The 19,540-nt window shown below is 42.6% G+C and overlaps 1 protein-coding gene across 1 annotated transcript in view; it reads right to left on the bottom strand.

Annotated features, from left to right (window-relative positions):
* Positions 1-6,536: 6,536 nt before the first annotated feature.
* OTULIN (OTU deubiquitinase with linear linkage specificity) overlaps positions 6,537-19,540 on the bottom strand; it is a 92,877-nt gene continuing 79,873 nt past the window's right edge. The window contains exons 9-10 of the mRNA XM_068236724.1: positions 15,599-15,865; positions 6,537-8,606 (exon numbers count right to left, since the gene is read on the bottom strand). Of these exons, the coding sequence (XP_068092825.1) occupies positions 8,415-8,606; positions 15,599-15,865 (459 nt within the window). The 3' untranslated portion in view covers positions 6,537-8,414. The remainder of the gene's footprint in view (positions 8,607-15,598; positions 15,866-19,540) is intronic.

The raw sequence follows: 19,540 nt of genomic DNA on the forward strand, positions 1-19,540 counted from the left end.
AGGGGTGGACTTCTGGATTTGTAAAAATGTACAGAGGCGCCAAAAGGAAAAAATTATCTAAAAATGTAAAACAATTCTGGAGGCGGTGGTGGACCAGCCTACCCAAAACAGACATGATGCTGTTGATTATGGTAATGACAAATTTATTCACATACTCCCAGAAACAATTTGCACCGCGTTTCACAGGAACAAACCCGCTTCCTCAGGCAACAAACAGAAGTACAACAGAGCCAGGGGTCCAATATACGCTTGGCACCTCTGGAATACAGGAAGAAGAGAGGAGAAGGCTGCCGGCGGGGGACATGTGGCATGGAGCGAGTGATCTGGTGAGTAATTACACACCTGATCACAATTCAGGGAGGCAGAGGAGGGGGGCCACATGGAGGGAGGAATGATGTCGGCCCCACTGCTTCCCGGGGAGAAAATGCCAACATACCAGGTAAGTTTCTGGCATTTAGAGCCTTACCAGCCACAGCCACCTGGTATGTGCTTAGCAGGGAAGGGGTTAAAGGGAACCTGAAGTGAGAGGAATATGGAGGCTATGATTTATTTCCTTTTAAACAATACCTTCTTGGCAGTTCTGCTGATCCTCTGCCTCTAATACTTTCAGCCATAGACCCCGAGCAAGCATGCAGAACAGGTGTTCGGACTGAAGTCTGACTAGATTAACTGCTTGTTTCAGGTGTGATTCAGATACTACTGCAGCCAAAGAAATCAACAGGACTACCAGGGAACTGGTATTGTTTAAAATGAAGTAAATATGGCAGCCTCCATGCACCTCTTGCTTCAGGTTCCCTAAAAAAAAAAAAAAAAAAAAAAAAAAAAAAAAAAAAAAAAAAAAGATTATGACTGTCTGCATGCATGCAAGTGTTTTCTCAGTAACAAATAAGTTAGTTATACTACAGTTGCAGAAACGTGTCATTGAGAGCCCTGGATTATTTACCCTTATAGTGACGGGGGGAAAAAAAACAATAACAAACAAACAAAAAAAACAGGCTAGTTCTACATACACATTTATTCATCAGGTTACACGTCACTTCAGGGTTCCTTTGAGAACCATTTCCATTTAGGGCTGGTTCAGAAGGACGTCTGAGTGGCGTTGCGTTTGGGGGTGTTGCGTCGGCTGCGCGGTCAGGCTTTCAGTAGCCCTCGCGTCGCGTTCCGATGCGGTCGCTCTTTTTCTTCCCCCAGGGGGACATTAGCCGTCGCGGTTGGCTGCCCCCTGGAAGCTACATGTCGCTTTCAGGGGCAGCTCAAACGCTAGCAAAAATCGGGACCCGAACACCGCGCTCGTGTAACCGCGCGCAAAATCTCTGTGTAAACGCTCCCATTTACTTGAATGGGATCGCTTACCGAGGCGTTCCGAACGCTTGCGGTAATTGCTCCGCAAGCGTCCGTCTGAACCAGCCCTAAGGCAGCTGAGTTTTGTGTAGCTCGATCATTTTCCCACATTGCCCGAAAAATATTATGCCTGCAAACAGTCCAGTCCAATTCAAAATAGGTGTAGTCTTAGAAAAAAGGCAATTTTATTGGCAATGATCCACACCTCTAAAAAAAAAAAAACCAATTGTATTAATGAATTCACCTTTATTACCTACTACACTGACTTGTGAGGTTTAATGATGACTGGACTGTGCAAAGCTGGCTACATACACAACACAATCTAACAGTTGGTACTGTAAGGGCCTGTTTCCACTTGCGCGGCGCGACTGACGGGAAAATTGTGGCAACGAATCCGCATGTGGTTGCAGTTTCATTGCAGTTACTATGCGGATTTTTACGCGGAATCGCTCGCGGTTTGTGCAACGCGATTTTAACCATGTCTGCAGTCGGTGTAACTAATATGCCTGCGGTCAATGTAACTAAGTTACACTTGCATGCATTACTTCCTGTTGGCATGCTATTAGTACGTGGCAGGAAAAAGAGTGAGGACATATTGTGGCCAAATAGTAAAATTAAACCTACATTTTTTTTTTATTTTTTTTTATAAAATGACAGACAATTAGTTAGCATAGGGACTGAACTTTTTTGTGGTGGTATATTACTGTTAATTTTACAATTACGGGCTTTGAACCACCTTATGACCACCTAACGCCGATTGGCGGCCGCAAATTGGCTCCCCAGGACTGCTAAACGCCGAAAGGCTCCGCTATGTCAACAGTCTGCCAGCGATCGCTAAAAACAGACGTTTGTTTTCGTTGTACAGTTCTGCGATCTACCACAGCACTGCTCTGGGGACAGCCCTGTCTCTTGGCTGTCCCCTGGAGCGGCTCAGAACGCGATCCCCTATCATAGGCTGATTCCTATGATAGAGGATCGCCCTGATTGGCCATTGGGGAAGGGGATAGGGGAAAAAAATACATATTTTTAATTAAAATAAAGTAATTAATAATAATAAAAAACCTGCAGCAGCAATCAGAGCACACCAACAGAAAGCTCTGTTGATGGGCATAAAATGGGGACAGACTCATTTGTCTATGGCGTAAGCCTGTGGTCCTTAAGTGGTTATTTAGTGATGGATGCAAAACAGAAAAAATACACCTTTATTTTCAAACAAAATATTGTCCCCATACATTGTACTATTGTACTTGAAATATTTTAAATGTATAAATAACTGGGACAAATGTGCAAATAAATTGTGTGGCTTTTATCCATAGTAGAAGTTTTATTTTAAAACTATAACGGCCGAGCATTGAGAAATAATTAATTTTTCCTTATTATTCCCATTAAAATGCATTTAGAATAAAATAATTCTTAGCATACTGTACCACTCAAAGAAAGCCTAATTGGTGGAGAAAAAAAAAGCTATAGATCATTTAGTTGCGATAAGTAGTTATAAAGTTATTGGCGAATGAATGGGAGGAGCGCTGGAAAGTGAAAATTGCTCTGGTCCAGAAAGGGAAAAACCCCTTAGTAGGGAAGTGCTAAAGTACACCTGAACCGCTTTATTATAAACCTACTTTTCATGCTGTCTTATGTGTGGTGCTGTGACATACATCACAGCACCATCCTCTCTCTCCAGTGGCCCCTGTGCCTTTCCCTGCAGACCCCCCGCGCGCTCTGCCGAAATATTCAACTAGAGCTGAACTTTGATGAGAGGCAGGAAGGAAGTGTCAGTACTTCAACCACTCTGCCAATCCTCAGGAAGGTCCCCTCCACTCGCCGCTAGTGGTTCCTATATGCACAGCACGCTGGGCAGTTGCGCTGTGCATGGGCTTGTGCCAATGGAGCTTGGAACTATAGTGTACTAATAGAGCCATTAGTACACTATTGTCCAGAGAATCAGTGTTTGTGTCTTTTGCTCTTTGGAGTCTATGGTAGATAAATGGAGTGCTGGTCTCCAACAGTACCAGTAGCGTGGGCGTGGCTGAACGCGCTGGACACGAGGAGGAAGCTAGCGTCCTAACCGAGTGGCACACCTCGCAATGGTTACCGGGAGGTCGGAGGGCTGATACAGGTACCTGTATGCTGCGGGACACCGCAGCATGGAAGCTGAAGCCTAACATGCATATTGGATGAAAGGTAAAGCCTGAGAACCCGATGGGGGCTGACGGAAATCCATTAGTTTGTGGAAAATCAGCCAATAATACTCAGTTATGACATGCGGATTGGGCCTGGTGCCAATAAGAGCAACGTTTAATAATATCATACAGAGGTTATGAACTGTGACCAATATAGCTCCGGAATATTGAGCCTTGGACTGTGTTCATGTGTCAAACCTTAAAACACCTATCTATGGTGGATCCTCTGTGAAGCAGAAATATTATAGCTGAGACTCCCCTCGGAATCATTGTGAAGTGCATTAGCCTCAATTCGTCCCATTAATAGGATTGGCCAATCCATTGGAGATGAATGTGGTGTGATTGTGTTGGGATTGTTATAGGAGCTCTCCTATGTGTGTCCATGGCGGGCATAAGGCTGTTTTATAATTTTGATACAATAAAATGTCATTATAGCATTTGAGTGGCGGTCCTTCAGTTTTGTTTTGGGTGCATTGTTGTGTGGGCCTGCCTTCCCCCACATTGTGTGGGGTATGCTAATACATTTCAATAATGATCTGTGCACCAGAGAAATTGTAATTGTCTCCAACAGTACCATGTGGTGTCATTTGGCAGCCTCCTGAGAGGATGGCATGTTTATGCATTGTAATGCACATCCTAGTGTTAGTACACTATTGTAGAGACCACGGTCCAAGGGTCATGATCTCATTGACCAGGAGATTCTACCTTAAAGGACAACCTGAAGCGAGAGGGAAATGGAGGCTGCCATTTTTATTTCCTTTTAAGCAATACCAGTTGCCTGGCTATCCTGCGGATCCTCTGCCTCCAATACCTTTAGCCATAGACCCTGAACAAGCATAAGCAGATCAGGAGTTTCTGACATTATTGTAAGATCTGAGAAGACTAGCTGCATGCTTGTTTCTGGTGTTACTCGGACACTGTTGCAGCCAAATAGATTAGCAGGGCGGCTAAGCAACTGGTATTGTTTAAGAGGAAATAAATACGGTATCCTCCATATTCTCTTCACTGCAGTTGCCCGTTAAGTCCTCTACCAAAAGCATTTGGCAACCTTCGGCAGCACTTTCCATAGTTCGATCCGTGCGTTGCGTTTTGACCCCCGACATGGAAGTGCCACGCTTAGGTGACCCTGTAACTTCCAGCACTAAACGAGACAAGAAATGACGGCATCGTCTCCGGCATTTGCACAGATGACATTAAACAACCGTACTGACGCTTGAAAAGTGCTGTACATCCATTTGAATGGACAGCACTTGAGCGACGAGCGCCGCCCCAGTCATTTAATGCTGGTTCAATGCCCGTGTGAACCAGCCCTTACAGCAGACGCAAACTCTAGCACATCACACAAGGTAAAGTCTTTAAAGTAGAATCTCGTTAGCAAACTCTGATATAGTAAATTTCTGGATATAGTTTTTTGTCAGATTTCTACTATCTACTGTAAGTGAAAGCAACATAGGAGAAAAGTAATTTATGGCTCATTTTACTCTGCAAGAAAAATACTTCTTATCTGTATGTTTACATGCATTTTAAATCTTACAATTTTTCGCTATAGTGGTCCTTTAAGTAAAACAGATACAATTAGGGCGGGTTTCCACTTGTGCTGAGAGTGCACCTTCGAGACAGAGTTCGGGCACTTGTGCTCTGCAATTACACATCTGAATCTCTCTAGCCATTCCATGCACGACTATGAGGATTTAGATGTGTTGTCCAAAATCTATTGCAGTGTTTCAGTTTTTTTCTTACTGCATGCAAATTTGGAAACAGCCTATTGATATCTATAGGCTGCCATTCACCATCTGAATTTGCATAGTGTGAAACACTATGACTCACACCTAATGGAAATGAGCCCTTTATTACTGCATACGTTTATTCTCTCTTTAGGAATACTCTAATATCAATTGGCAACAGTGATATTTTTTTTTTTGCTGGCTCGCTGGGAGGTTTTCTACCAGTGCGTTTTCAGGAATTCTCTGGAGTTGGATTCGCTTGGTATTTGCCTTTGAAAGTGTTAATTTTGGATCAAGACCAAAAACCCTTGGACATCTGTTGGTAGCCTAAAGTCTCCAGTCTCTGAACCTTAGGACATCTAGAATCCCTTTTCATACATGAAAGGCTAAAGTCTATTTTGTTGCCCAAGAGATTCTACCTTAACTCTTGTACACGTGTACAAGAACTGTTACTCGTCGTAGGCATCAGAATTTTTAGGCAATGGTTTGTGGTTTGGGGCAGAGTGCTGCACAGACACGTTGCTATCCTGCAGGCAAAACAGCCCCAAACCACCACACTTCCTCCTCCATGCTCAACACCTGATGGCACAAACTAAGGAACCATTCTTTTGCCTATTTAGCGTAAATAAAAAAAACTAAACTGTGATGAACAGAAGAAGGCAGATTTTAAATGCATCAGTCCATAGCTCCTTCTTCCAGTCTTCCATTGGCAGTGTTTCATGTATAAAAGTACATCGGTCACCCTATCTCAGTCCTAAATCTCTCCACTTATAGCTAGGAATGGTTCGGGGTCAGGGAGCCTCTCTCTCTCCTTCCCCTGCATCGCCAAAGCTGTCAGGTTCTCTGACCTCCCCCCCCCCCCCACCCTAAAGTGTGGCTGCTTCTCCCAACTATCTCCCCATGATACTATGCAGTGTGCCTGGTCGTTACGCTTTAGGGTGTGTGTGTGTGTTTTTGTTTGTGGGGGTCACAGCGCTGAGAGTGGCAAAATTTACATGGGGGAGAGAGAGGGCACCCTTTTAGGTAGTGGGGGTTGTCAAAGCAGGAGAGGGTACATGGCTGCATGTGAGGACCTGAAGAAGTGATTAGCTGCACTTGGGGACTAGGAGGAGGTAAATAGCCACAATACTTTATGAAGTGCAGCCAATAACTCTTCCTGGTTGTTAAGTGCAGCCATTCATTTTGCTGGATAGATGTATATTTGAGTCAGTAAAAATTTCCAGCTTAAGAGTGTCGACTTACACACAGTTGATTTATATCAAAGTATATATGGTAAAAGGAGGAAAAAAAATTTGAAAATACACTTTTTACATTTTAGTTTTAAAATAAGCAGTACTACTGTAAACAAAAAAACCACAAATTGTATTGACAGTTTATGCTGTTTCTCACAAAACCTTTACATACTGCTAATATAATAATGCTAATACAATGTATGGCAATGATATTTGATTTTTAGAAAAAAAAGTTTCCTTTTCTATCTGCTTGAGTCACCTTTTTCTCACTGTACTGTATTAATATAAAGAAGTTAATGGTATGAATGGGGAAGATGAGGTTAATAAGAGGGGGTTCCTCATGTATACAGGGTGCTGCCCATTCCCCTATCTAGTGGCTTTTAATATTTACTTGTCCAGGAAGTCAAAGCCGTGTCTGAGCACATTTCCCATATACTGAGCCTATGTGAGTTCTGAACTCTGCTTACACAGAATGCATTAAAGAGCTATTTTACTGCACAGATCACGTACCCCACAGGCATAGTAAAAGCAAGCACTCATGCAAAAAGGAAAGAGGATCCGCACAAGCACTTCCTTTTACTGGGCATGCACGATTTGTAAACTTGTGCATGCCAAGTTCAAATGTCCTTGTTCATGGAGCCCCGCATTAACCAGTCATGTCTACTGTTCCTGATTAACATTGCTTCAGTATCCAGCCCCCTCCCAAGCGTCCTGCAGCCAATGCCACCAAGTCTCAGTCTGATGATGTCACTAGCAGGCACTCTGTGTTCATTGACACATAGACTTCCATTTCTACTGCATGTTTATTTTGATCATAGTGTTGACTGGGTATTATTAACTAATAGGGAAGAGAATGAATTGGACAAGGCAGGCTCTGGATTCATAGGGAAAGACTAGCTGGTACCTGCTATTAGCATCTCCCTGACTAGCTTCTGTGAGGGGTGAAAAGACAGGTCAGGATGTTTGCAGGGCTGCGGAATCTGAGTCCAGGTACCTGGAGTCGGCGGCTTCGTAAACTGAGGAGTCGGATAACGCCGCAGCCGTGGTAAGACTAAGGAGTCGAGTCAGAGCAATTCTGGGTACCTTTCATAAACTGAGGAGTCGGATAATTTTTGTAACGACTCCACAGCCCTGGATATTTGAACACCTCAGACTACTGTTCAGTCCAGCAAACCAGTATCTGATAATTAGCACAGGTTATTAGTGCACAATCAGCCAGCTATGAAATATGAAAGGAATAATACAAAAATGGTCTATGTTCAAAATATTGTGCACTGCAAATCAAGATATATTTCATACAATATGCATTAAAACCACAAACCTGAAGTAGGCATTTGAATATTTTAGACTCTAAAGACAGTTAATTAAAAATAAAATAACATTTACTTTGCAAGGGCAATCGTGACATTTGCTTCATAACTACGAGCGAGAAAACCAGCATTACGTCTTACATGTACCCAACACATCCACAATGCTCTGTTTTATTTATCAAGACTTAAATGTAGCCAAAAGTTTTCATTTTTAAACTTAAAATATATAGTGGAGAAAGGTTGAATCGCATTGTATTCTACAGCCGCACTGGGGGTGAAATATAGCCATATTTTCTTTCGTATGAGAGAGAGAATGAGTGCAATTTCCTCACGACTAACCCAGGCAGCAGTTAGACTTTTCGGAAGCTCTTCCTTTCTATCCAAACCTAGGAACAAGGGAGAAAAGAAACAGACGCTGCTGGGCTTCAGCCTGTTTTCATAGTAAGAAGAAAAAAAAAAATCACAATAGAAAGCAACCACTATACATGATTCAGACTATCCTCCACCTTTGACCACAGCACTGGGGTTCTTCTGAAGTGTGCATCTCCAAATAAACACAAAATCCAAATTCTTGTCAGCATCTCATTCGGTCGCAGTAGCAACTTGTCCAACAGTGGTGAATTATAGCTATAAACAGGTTTCTTCACATACTCTAACAGGAACATTATAATGTCGGTCATCTTCAGTTATAAGCGTTACCATCGGCCAATCTGATTGGTCATCAGGATACTGTGTAATAAATTCATCTGTCCCATATTTATACAGTCTATATACTTTTATTGTGTGCTGCAACGCATAGCCAAGAAGAAACATTTCAACCTAAAAGAGAAAAAAACAAATTACTATAGATTATGTAGAACCATCACTAAGCACAGTAAAAAAAAATGCAGCCTGCATGCATTATTATGTAGTATAACAGTAACAGATAGATATATATATAAATAAAACACATCTTCAGCAGCACTGTACAGTGTATATAGTCTTGTCACTAACTGTCCCTCAGATCAGAGGGGCTCATAATCTAATCATGGAGTTTTACTTCACTGTCTTTTCATGGTAAGGCAAGATATCTGATGTTATTAGAATGTGGTCTGCACACCTAAACTATTCATGCAGTATTTAATGTGAGCGGTGCTGGGGTGTTCTGCGACCCAGAACAACTGCCCAGTTGTGGCCATTTTATTTTTATTAATAGTTTTCATAAAGTTTTTAACTAAAGAATAGAGTGGCAGACTTTGTCGGGAAGTGGCGTGTTGTTATCCGGACTACGAACAACATCAGGCAGTATTATTTTTGTTTTTGTTTTTGAAAGACCAACTCAGGTTTACATATAGACATAAGCCAGGAGGCATAAATAACTCACCTGTGCTACCTGTGATGCAAATATAAAAGAGCAGTGGGCGCACTGGTGAAAAAAAAACAGCCTAGGTCAGAAATCTCAGGGTCAGTCCTCAAACCCCAACAGTTCAGAGTCAATGTAAACACTAGGAGGACCTGGCGCTCGATGGCTGAAGGATGCAATGTCCCTGAAAACCAGCCGCTGTATTAAATATGTGGAAACAGTACCTGCAAACATGTAACATGTAACATGCTGTTACATGAAGTCCTCTGTGGGCATAAGTTCCGTGCTATGTGCACAAACACCGCTCGCGCGTATGTACTGGATCTGACGGAGGACGCTGAGTCTCTCTACCAGCAGTGATGTCGCACACTCTGCGCTCCAAAGGATATGCAGGATGCTGTCGGCTCAATTCCTGTATATGGAAGCACAGAGGGGACACACCATAGTGCAGACTATGCCTAGTGTTGGACAGACCACACAACGATTGTACTTACTGACAAATGATTGTTTATCATCAAAGATTAAAGTACCGATCCGGATTTCGGCCAGCAGCCTTCCTCAGGGGATGTTTGCATGTAAAATATAAAGTCCTTATATAAGATACATAATCATTCACTTCTCCCCCAATCAACAGCCGACAGTATGGGAAGTGGAAGGAGACAAAATACTACTCACAGAGCAGTGTTATCTACATCTAATAACACCATTAATAAAATAATGACATAATAAAAATTCAATATACTGCAAAAACATGTAAAAATATAAAATTGCATCAACGCAAATTCTGTAAAAAAAAAAAAAAATGGTTACTCATCCTTAATATAACAGTTAAGATCTAAATGCGCACAGAACAGAAAAACCTCAGCTTCCGTGCGAAGCTGACGTTTTTTCTCGGGGGGAGAGCAATCAGTGACCGGGCACCATAGCCCGATTAACTGATTGCCTGGCTAGCGAACCGCGGGCCAGGAGTGCGCGTGCACACGCGCGATCGGCCGCGTGGCAGCGCACATGGCCTCCTGGGCGTAGCTAGTACGTCCAGGAGGCCAAAGTAGTTAAGGATGAGTAACCTTTTTTTTTTTTTTTTTTTTTTTTTTTTTTACAGAATTTGCGTTGATGCAATTTTATCTATTTTTACATGTTTTTGCAGTATATTGAATTTTTATTATGTCATTATTTTAATAATGGTGTTATTAGATGTAGATAACACTGTATATTGTTATTGGTTAAAGTAACCAGGATGTACAAATTGGACAGATTGCTTGCAATAATTATGCTCTGTGAGTAGTATTTTGTCTCCTTCCACTTCCCATACTGTCGGCTGTTGATTGGGGAGAGGAGTGAATGATTATGTATCTTAAATAAGGACTTTATATTTTACATGCAAACATCCCCTGAGGAAGGCTGCTGGCCGAAATCCGGATCGGGATGTTAATCTTTGATATGTTAATAAACAAGCATTTGTCAGTAAGTACAATCGTTGTGTGGTCTGTCCAACACTAGGCATAGTCTGCACTATGGTGTGTCCCCTCTGTGCTTCCATATACAGGAATTGAGCCGACAGCATCCTGCATATCCTTTGGAGCGCAGAGTGTGCGACATCACTGCTGGTAGAGAGACTCAGCGTCCTCAGTCAGATCCAGTACATACGCGCGAGCGGTGTTTGTGCACATAGCACGGAACTTATGCCCACAGAGGACTTCATGTAACAGCAGGAGGTATTCCCCTTATACCTATGCTGTTTGCAGGTACTGTTTCCACATATTTAATACAGCAGCTGGTTTTCAGGCACATTGCATCCTCCAGCCATCGAGCGCCAGGTCCTCCTAGTGTTCACATTGTGCTACCTGTGAACATACATTTGTGACTTCAGGCAGAAACCTGGGGTTCCAGCAGAAAATCAAAACTACTGAAACCACACTAACTAGTAAACTTGTTGATGAGAATTCTGTCAAATGCTTAGAACAGCTGTAAATTCTTCTAGCGCTAACAAAAACATGGCTGGCATCCATAAATAAGAAGATAAGCAACCCAACAGGTAAGAAACCTTCATATACTATAGCAATAAAAAAAGTATGTTAACCCTTTGAAATTGTATGGATTTCTACACAACTTGGTCATAAAATGTGATCTGATCGTCATCTAACTCATAACAATAGACAACCACAGTCTGCTTAAACTAATACCATACAAATAATTAAAGGTTTCCATGTTTTTATTATGTTGTTATTATTTCAACATTCACAATGCGGGTGGAAAAAGTATGTGAACCCCTAGACTAATGACATCTCCAAGAGCTAATTGGAGTGAGGTGTTAGCCAGCTGGAGTCCAATAAATTATATGAGATTGGAGGTGTTTGTTACAGCGGCCCTGCCCTATAAAAAAACAAAAAACAAAAAAAACAGACCGATTAAGAATTCACTTGTATGAAGCTGGAAAGTGTTACAAAAGTATCTCCAAAATCCTTGCAGTTCATCAGTCCACCGTAAGACAAATTGTCTATAAATAGAGAAAGTTCAGCACTGCTGCTACTCTCCCTAGGAGTGGCCTTCCTGTAAAGATGACTGCAAGAGCACAGCGAAGAATGCTCAGTGAGGTAAAGAAGAATCCTAGAGTGTCAGCTAAAGACTTACAAATGTCTCTGGCATTTGCGAACATCCATGTTAGCGAATATACGATACATAAAACACTAAACAAGAATGGAGTTCAGGATACCACAGAGGAAGCCACTGCTGTCCAAAAAAAACATTGCTGCACGTTTAAATTTTGCAAAAGAGAACCTGGATGCTCCACAGCAGTACTGGCAAAATATTCTGTGGACAGATGAAACCAAAGTTGAGTTGTTTGGAAGAAACACACAACACAGTGTGGAGAAAAGGAGGCACAGCAGACCTACATGGAAACCTCATCCTAACTGTGAAGTATGGTGATGGGGGCATCATGGTTTGGGGCTGCTTTGCTGCATCAGGGCCTGGATGGATTGCTAGCATTGAAAGAAAAATGAATTCCAAAGTTTATTAAGACATTTTGTAGGAGAACTTAAAGGATACCCGAAGTGACATGTGACATGATGAGGTAGACATGTGTATGTACAGTGCCCAGCACACAAATAACTATGCTGTGTTTCTTTTTTTTTTCCTTTCTCTGCCTGAAACCGTTAAATATCAGGTATGCAAGTGGCTGACTCAATCCTGACTCAGAGAGGAAGTGACTACAGTGTGACCCTCACTAATAAGAAATTCCAACTATAAAACACTTTCCTAGCAGAAAATGGCTTCTGAGAGCAGGAAAGAGGTAAAAAGGGGAATTTCTTATCAGTGAGGGTCACACTATAGTCACTTCCTGTCTGAGTCAGGACTAAGTCAGCCACTTACATACCTGATATTTAACTCTTTCAGGCAGAGAAAGAAAAAAAGGAACACAGCATAGTTATTTGTGTGCTAGGCACTGTACATACCAATGTCTATCTCATGTCACTTCGGGTATCCTTTAAGGCCATCTGTCCAGCAGCTGAAGCTCTGCAGAATATGGGTGTTGCAACAGGACAACGACCCAAAGCATAGAAGTAAATCAACAACAGAATGGCTTAAACAAAAGAAAATACGCCCTCCGGAGTGGCACAGTCAGAGTCCTGACCTCAACCCAATTGAGATGATGTGGCATAACCTCAAGAAAGAGATTTACACCAGATATCCCGAGAGAAAATTGCTGAACTGAAACAGTTTTGTAAAAAGAAATGGTCAAGAATTACTCCTGACCATTGTGCATGTCTGATCTGCAACTACAGGAAACGTTTGGTTGAAGTTAATGCTGACAAATGAGGTTCAACCAGTTATTAAATCCAAGGGTTCACATACTTTTTCCACCTGCACTGTGAATATTTACATGGTTTGTTAAATAAAAACATAGAAACAATTATTTCAAATTTTATGACCAATTTATGCAGAAATCCATATAATTCCATAGGGGTCACATACTTTTTCTTGCTACTGTAGTATTGCAGAGAGCCATACTTCTGCTCCCCGTCAAAACAGATAAAAATAAGAAGGCCTTAGACATCAGATTAGGACTATGGTAATCGAGTAATTGGTAGCGATTACATTCTGGTCTCCCCTTCACAGGACACAGGACAAGGCTAGTTGCATAAATAATTCTGCATGCCAACTCACTGCCCATATACTTGTATGGGTCTGTTCACAGTACTGCATATTAATGGATCGTGTTACCCCAACTTGCTGCATGCAAATTTTATATGCAAGTCTATGCCCAGTCTACATTGCAGTTCACACTTTCTAACACACTATGGAAACTGTCAGAACTATATAAATGTGTAATAATAATAAGTTCTTTAATTCTCTAAAGCCTAGGAAGCAGGTATCAGTAGAGTATAGATTTCTACCAGGACATAGGGTACAGAGTTTGTTTCCTAATATGGAAACTAGTTGCTACAAACCTGGCATAATGACATAAATTATACTGTTGGGGATTGAAACTAATATTATACAACAAACAGCAGGCACACTTTCTAAAACCATGGAAAGACAGAGCAGCATTGATTGCACTCCAATTACCTGCCTTGCCTAGTGAGGTTGGAAAAGTATCAGGACTAAAAATAGTGCAGAAGTAGTCCTGTGCACCAGAAACAGGAAGCCAACCCTTTTGCCAAGTGAAACATTTACTGGGCTACTAGGGAGAAGTAAACGAATAGAGAATGACTTTATCATTATTTAGCCAGGGAAGAAAGTGAATCTAACACCCAAGGGTTTGCCAGAAAGCAAGTTTAAGTAACGGGAAAAGTAAACGTCAGATACTCTGCAACTGAGCAGGAAGTTAGAGTGGGCAGCAGTGTAGTCCGCTCTGCTTTTTCTCCAACTAAGTGGGAAGAGCAGGTTTTGCAATATTAAAGGGACCCTGAGCAGTGGCAAAAAAAAAAAAAAAGAAAGAAAAAACTGGACTTGTGGCTTAGTCCAGCACACCATAGCCAGAGAGGTCCCCCGGCATCCTCCTGGCCCCTTCTGAGGTCCCACTGGCAGCTCCGGTAATGTGGCGGCTTCGGGTGAAGTCACTCGTGCATATGCGCACCCATCACATCATCATGCCGTTCACCGCAAGTCCTGTGCATGTGCGGTTCAGTCTTTAGAGAACCAGGCATGCGCTGGACTCTTACGGTAACCGGCTTGATGACGTGGCAGGTGTGAACATGCGACTATGCGCGAAGTTGCTGCCAGTGTACACACGGGAGGGGCCAGGAGGTTGCCAGGGGACCACGCAGGCTACGGTGGGCAGGAGGAATCCCCAGGTAAGTCCAGTTTTCTAATTTTGCCACTGCTTAGGATCCCTTTAAATAAAAGGTTATATCCAAATTCTCCATTGAGCATGCTAGATGAGCTAATAGAGGTAGCTGTCATTTGTAAGAAGTGAGCAAAAGATATGCAGGGGCTGAAAGAAGCCCCAGGTTAAGTAAATCTGCATATCTTTCATTAACCTCGCAACTCCTTTAAGCTAATGCATAATCCATATTTCATCACGTGCAGAACTTTGTATTGTATTGCAATACTATATATGGCATGATGCATGTGTGACAAAGTCCCCTAACCACAAGGGAGATGCAAGTCCTCAGTGGCCCCATTTACTGAAAATCAAGTTAAAGAGTACATAAGCTATAACTGACAGAGCCTGTTATGACAGGTTCTGTTGTAATGATGGAGGATGAGGGGGGGGGGGGGTCGTGGGAATACACATCTGTTCTGAGGTCTTCCCTCTAGACAGGCAATTGCTCCTCCTCCCTCGCATTCTTTTTTCAAAATTGCCGCCGAGGCTCTGGCCATGTCCACAGCTTAGCAGCCGCTGCCAAGCTGGGAGCGGGCCACGGCAACACACGCAGAGGTTTCCGAAGAGCTTTGGCAGTCTTTGGAAACATGGGCGCGACTGCACAGCTGCGGAGGGGATGGAGCATCACCTGTGACCTGAAGATGCCACGGCAGGTGAGTATTTAACCCTGCAACCCCCACCATCGTCCTCATTAACACAGAGCATTGAAACACTCTGTAATTTTAAGCTTAGGTACTCTTTAACTCTTTAGCAGCCAATTTAGAGGCTTACAAGTGCTCCATGACAATTTATTTTAGCACATTTTTTGTTTGTTACATTTCCTTGTTACTAATTAGTAGTGCTGTGATATGTCTTTATGGCCACTTGTCACTAGGGGGCAGTGTGAGACAATAACAGAGGACTTCTGCTTTCAGTTTCTATATTTCCTGCTAGCAGAGAGCCAGCAAAGCACTCCAAGAATTTACAGCACAATGATTTTTGCAGGCTGAGGTCAAACAAGATCATTCCTTTCAAGCTGCTTATGTGTTAAAGACTGTGGATTTATACCTGAAATCCATTAGATATGGATAAAATCTTTATATGTTTTTAATACAATCAAAAGCTCTAAGTACAATAAAATAAGTGTTTTTGAAAACTTACCTGTTCTAGTCCTCCAGAGTGTCCCACTTGATTCAAGTGATTTTTCATAAACTCACAAGGATTATTAGATGTGTTTCTAGCAAATAACAGCCAGGAAAACACAGGCACTTCCTTTCCTTCTTCATTGGCATTAAATAAGTCAATAGCAGTTCTCAGCATCAAGAACTTCACAGCCTCATACAAGCTGTGCTCCCCTTCATTTTGGAATATCTCATCACACGCCTTCTGTTTATCATCACAGATCTTCATTTTACTTATTTCTGCCCACTGAAGACAAGAGATCACTTAAAATCATGACATCCCAGCTACCATAAAAATAATAAAAATGTACAGTTCATTTCTCTCACACTAACATTGCGGTTCCCAGCTGGTCCATCAGTAACACAGAAAATAAATGATTCTCTGTGCACCATAGACAGATTGGCATTCTTTGTGCCTATCATCATACTGATGTGCTGCAGATAAAACTAATAATCAAATACTCTATGTAATAGGTTGTACTTGTTCTCCTCTTTAGAAGTCAGCATTGTGCAGCTCTCTTTGGGCTTCTATCATATAATCCATTCCCTCCCCCACAATTCATGCAATACACATCTACTGGACGGAGTATAGATTATTCTAAAAAAAATAAAATAAAATAAATCCTAAAATAGAATTATAAACCCTTTTTAGATCTTAGCAAAGAAATGAACAGCGCTAATTAAAAACAGATAAGTGCCTACCTGCAAGAGAGTGCAAACCCCACTTGTGGGATAAAATACACACCTAGCATACACATAACCTGTCTACCACTGGAGGATGTTGGTTTCCTGTAACAGCTTGCATGCAACTTGTTAAGTACTCGTCCCTCCCACTGCGGAGAAGTCATCCTTGATGGGAGGGGACCTAACACTAACTAAATCCTAACCTATGCATATGCATAGCCTGGGTGCGCTACCAAGTAAAATCGAAAATTGAAAATTGCGCAAAAGGCCTTTTTAGATCTCACAAAAATGTTCATTAGTTGACAACCATTTACTGATTTAGATTACAATTCCATTTTAACTTAAAGGATACCTCAGATGACATGTGACATGATGAGATAGACATGTGTATGTACAGTGCCTAGCACACAGATAACTATGTGTTCCTTTTTTTGCTTTCTGTAAGTGGCAGTTCCTGTCGGAGTCAGGACTGGGTCAGATTACAGTGTGACCCTGACTGATAAAAAATTACAACTATAAGGCTACATTTCCACTATAGCGTGTCATTTTCGCCTGCAAAAAAAATTTCTGATTGGTGAAAATTTGCATGTAAATTTTTACACGTTTTTATGCGAATTGTCATACGCGAAAATATAATTAAATATAACATATTCTGCCTAGTAACAGCTTAGTCATGACTGCTGACAACTTCCTGTAACCATGGATCTAATGCGAATTTTCGGGCAAGTAATGCAAAAATTCGCATTGCCTATACAAAGCATTGTATGCGATATCCAAAAATATGATACAGGACCTCAGATTTTTTCACGCATACGAACGCTAACGAAAATTCGCATTGAATGGAAACCGCCCCATTCACTACCATTAGTTACAAAATCAATGCAAATTTTCTGAGAGAAAAATCTGACACAACGCACAAGTGGAAACCAGGACTTATACACTTTCCTAGCAGAAAATGGCTTCTGAGAGCAGGAAAGAGATAAAAAGGGTCAATAAGTTCATAGATTTTAGCTCTGGCATACTTCAATGAATGTGTCAATGAGCAAAAACAACACAGTAAAAACGTAAAACGTAGATCGAAATATAAAATAAAACTGTGGAATATCTTAAAAAGTAATTTTTAGGAGAAGGAGGATAGATATAATTGTTTATTTTATTAGTTTATTTTCACCTCAGGTGTCCTGAATGCAAATACAAAGGATCTTTGGTGTTTGCTGAAGCACAAGTAATTTCTCTTTTTCTCTCTCTCTCTCTCTCTCTCTCTCTCTTTTTTTTACTACAATATACCGTATTGTTCAGATTATAAGATGCCCCAGACCATAAGACGCACCTGGGTTTAGAGGACAAAAAAAAAAAAAATACTAAACCTGGTACGTCCATGGTACAAGGGAGTCTTGTGGAGCTTCTTCCCCTAAGCTAGTCTGCTATATTCTTTTGTCCCTTTGGTGTATCTAGTATGCCAGAAACCAGTCTAGTGCCAGTGCTGACAAAGCATGGTGTGTGTGCCGAAGCATAGTGTGTGTGTGTGTGTGTGTGTGTGTGTGTGTGTGTGTGTGTGTGTGTGTGTGTGTGTGTGTGTGTGTGACGAAGCATGGTGTGTGTGCGTGTGTGACAAAGCACGGTGTGTGTGTGTGTGTGACGAAGCACAGTGTGTGTGTGTGTGTGTGTGTGTGTGTGTGTGACGAAGCACTGTGTGTGTGTGTGTGTGTGTGACGAAGCACAGTGTGTGTGTGTGTGTGTGTGTGTGTGTGTGTGACGAAGCACAGTGTGTGTGTGTGTGTGTGTGTGACGAAGCACAGTGTGTGTGTGTGTGTGTGTGACGAAGCACAGTGTGTGTGTGTGTGTGACGAAGCACAGTGTGTGTGTGTGTGTGTGTGTGTGTGTGACGAAGCACAGTGTGTGTGTGTGTGTGTGTGTGTGACGAAGCACAGTGTGTGTGTGTGTGTGTGTGTGTGTGTGTGTGTGTGTGTGTGTGTGTGTGTGTGTGTGTGTGTGACGAAGCACAGTGTGTGTGTGTGACACGAAGCACGGTGTGTGTGTGTGTGTGTGTGACACGAAGCACGGTGTGTGTGTGTGTGTGTGTGTGTGTGACACGAAGCACGGTGTGTGTGTGTGTGTGTGTGTGACACGAAGCACAGTGTGTGTGTGTGTGTGTGTGTGTGTGTGTGTGTGACACGAAGCACAGTGTGTGTGTGTGTGTGTGTGTGTGTGTGTGTGTGACACGAAGCACAGTGTGTGTGTGTGTGTGTGTGTGTGTGTGTGTGTGTGTGTGTGTGTGTGTGATGAAGCACGGTGTGTGTGTGATGAAGCACGGTGTGTGTGTGATGAAGCACGGTGTGTGTGTGATGAAGCACGGTGTGTGTGTGATGAAGCACGGTGTGTGTGTGACGAAGCACGGTGTGTGTGTGTGTGTGTGTGACACGAAGCACGGTGTGTGTGTGTGTGTGACACGAAGCACAGTGTGTGTGTGTGTGTGTGTGTGACACGAAGCACAGTGTGTGTGTGTGTGTGTGACACGAAGCACAGTGTGTGTGTGTGTGTGTGTGACACGAAGCACAGTGTGTGTGTGTGTGTGTGTGTGTGTGTGTGTGTGTGTGTGTGTGTGATGAAGCACGGTGTGTGTGTGTGATGAAGCACGGTGTGTGTGTGATGAAGCACGGTGTGTGTGTGATGAAGCACGGTGTGTGTGTGACGAAGCACGGTGTGTGTGTGTGTGTGTGTGTGTGTGTGTGTGTGTGTGTGAGACGAAGAATGGTGTGTGTGTGCGTGTGTGAGACGAAGCATGGTGTGTGTGCGTGTGTGACAAAGCATGGTGTGTGTGCGTGTGTGACAAAGCATGGTGTGTGTGCATGTGTGACAAAGCATGGTGTGTGTGCGTGTGTGACAAAGCATGGTGTGTGTGCGTGTGTGACAAAGCATGGTGTGTGTGCGTGTGTGACAAAGCATGGTGTGTGTGCGTGTGTGACAAAGCATGGTGTGTGTGCGTGTGTGACAAAGCATGGTGTGTGTGCGTGTGTGACAAAGCATGGTGTGTGTGCGTGTGTGACAAAGCATGGTGTGTGTGCGTGTGTGACAAAGCATGGTGTGTGTGTGCGTGTGTGACAAAGCATGGTGTGTGTGCGCGTGTGTGACAAAGCATGGTGTGTGTGCGCGTGTGTGACAAAGCACGGTGTGTGTGCGCGTGTGTGACGAAGCACAGTGTGTGTGCGCGTGTGTGACGAAGCACAGTGTGTGTGCG

The sequence above is a fragment of the Hyperolius riggenbachi genome, chromosome 5 (assembly GCF_040937935.1).
Source record: "Hyperolius riggenbachi isolate aHypRig1 chromosome 5, aHypRig1.pri, whole genome shotgun sequence".
Taxonomy (NCBI): Eukaryota; Metazoa; Chordata; class Amphibia; order Anura; family Hyperoliidae; genus Hyperolius; species Hyperolius riggenbachi.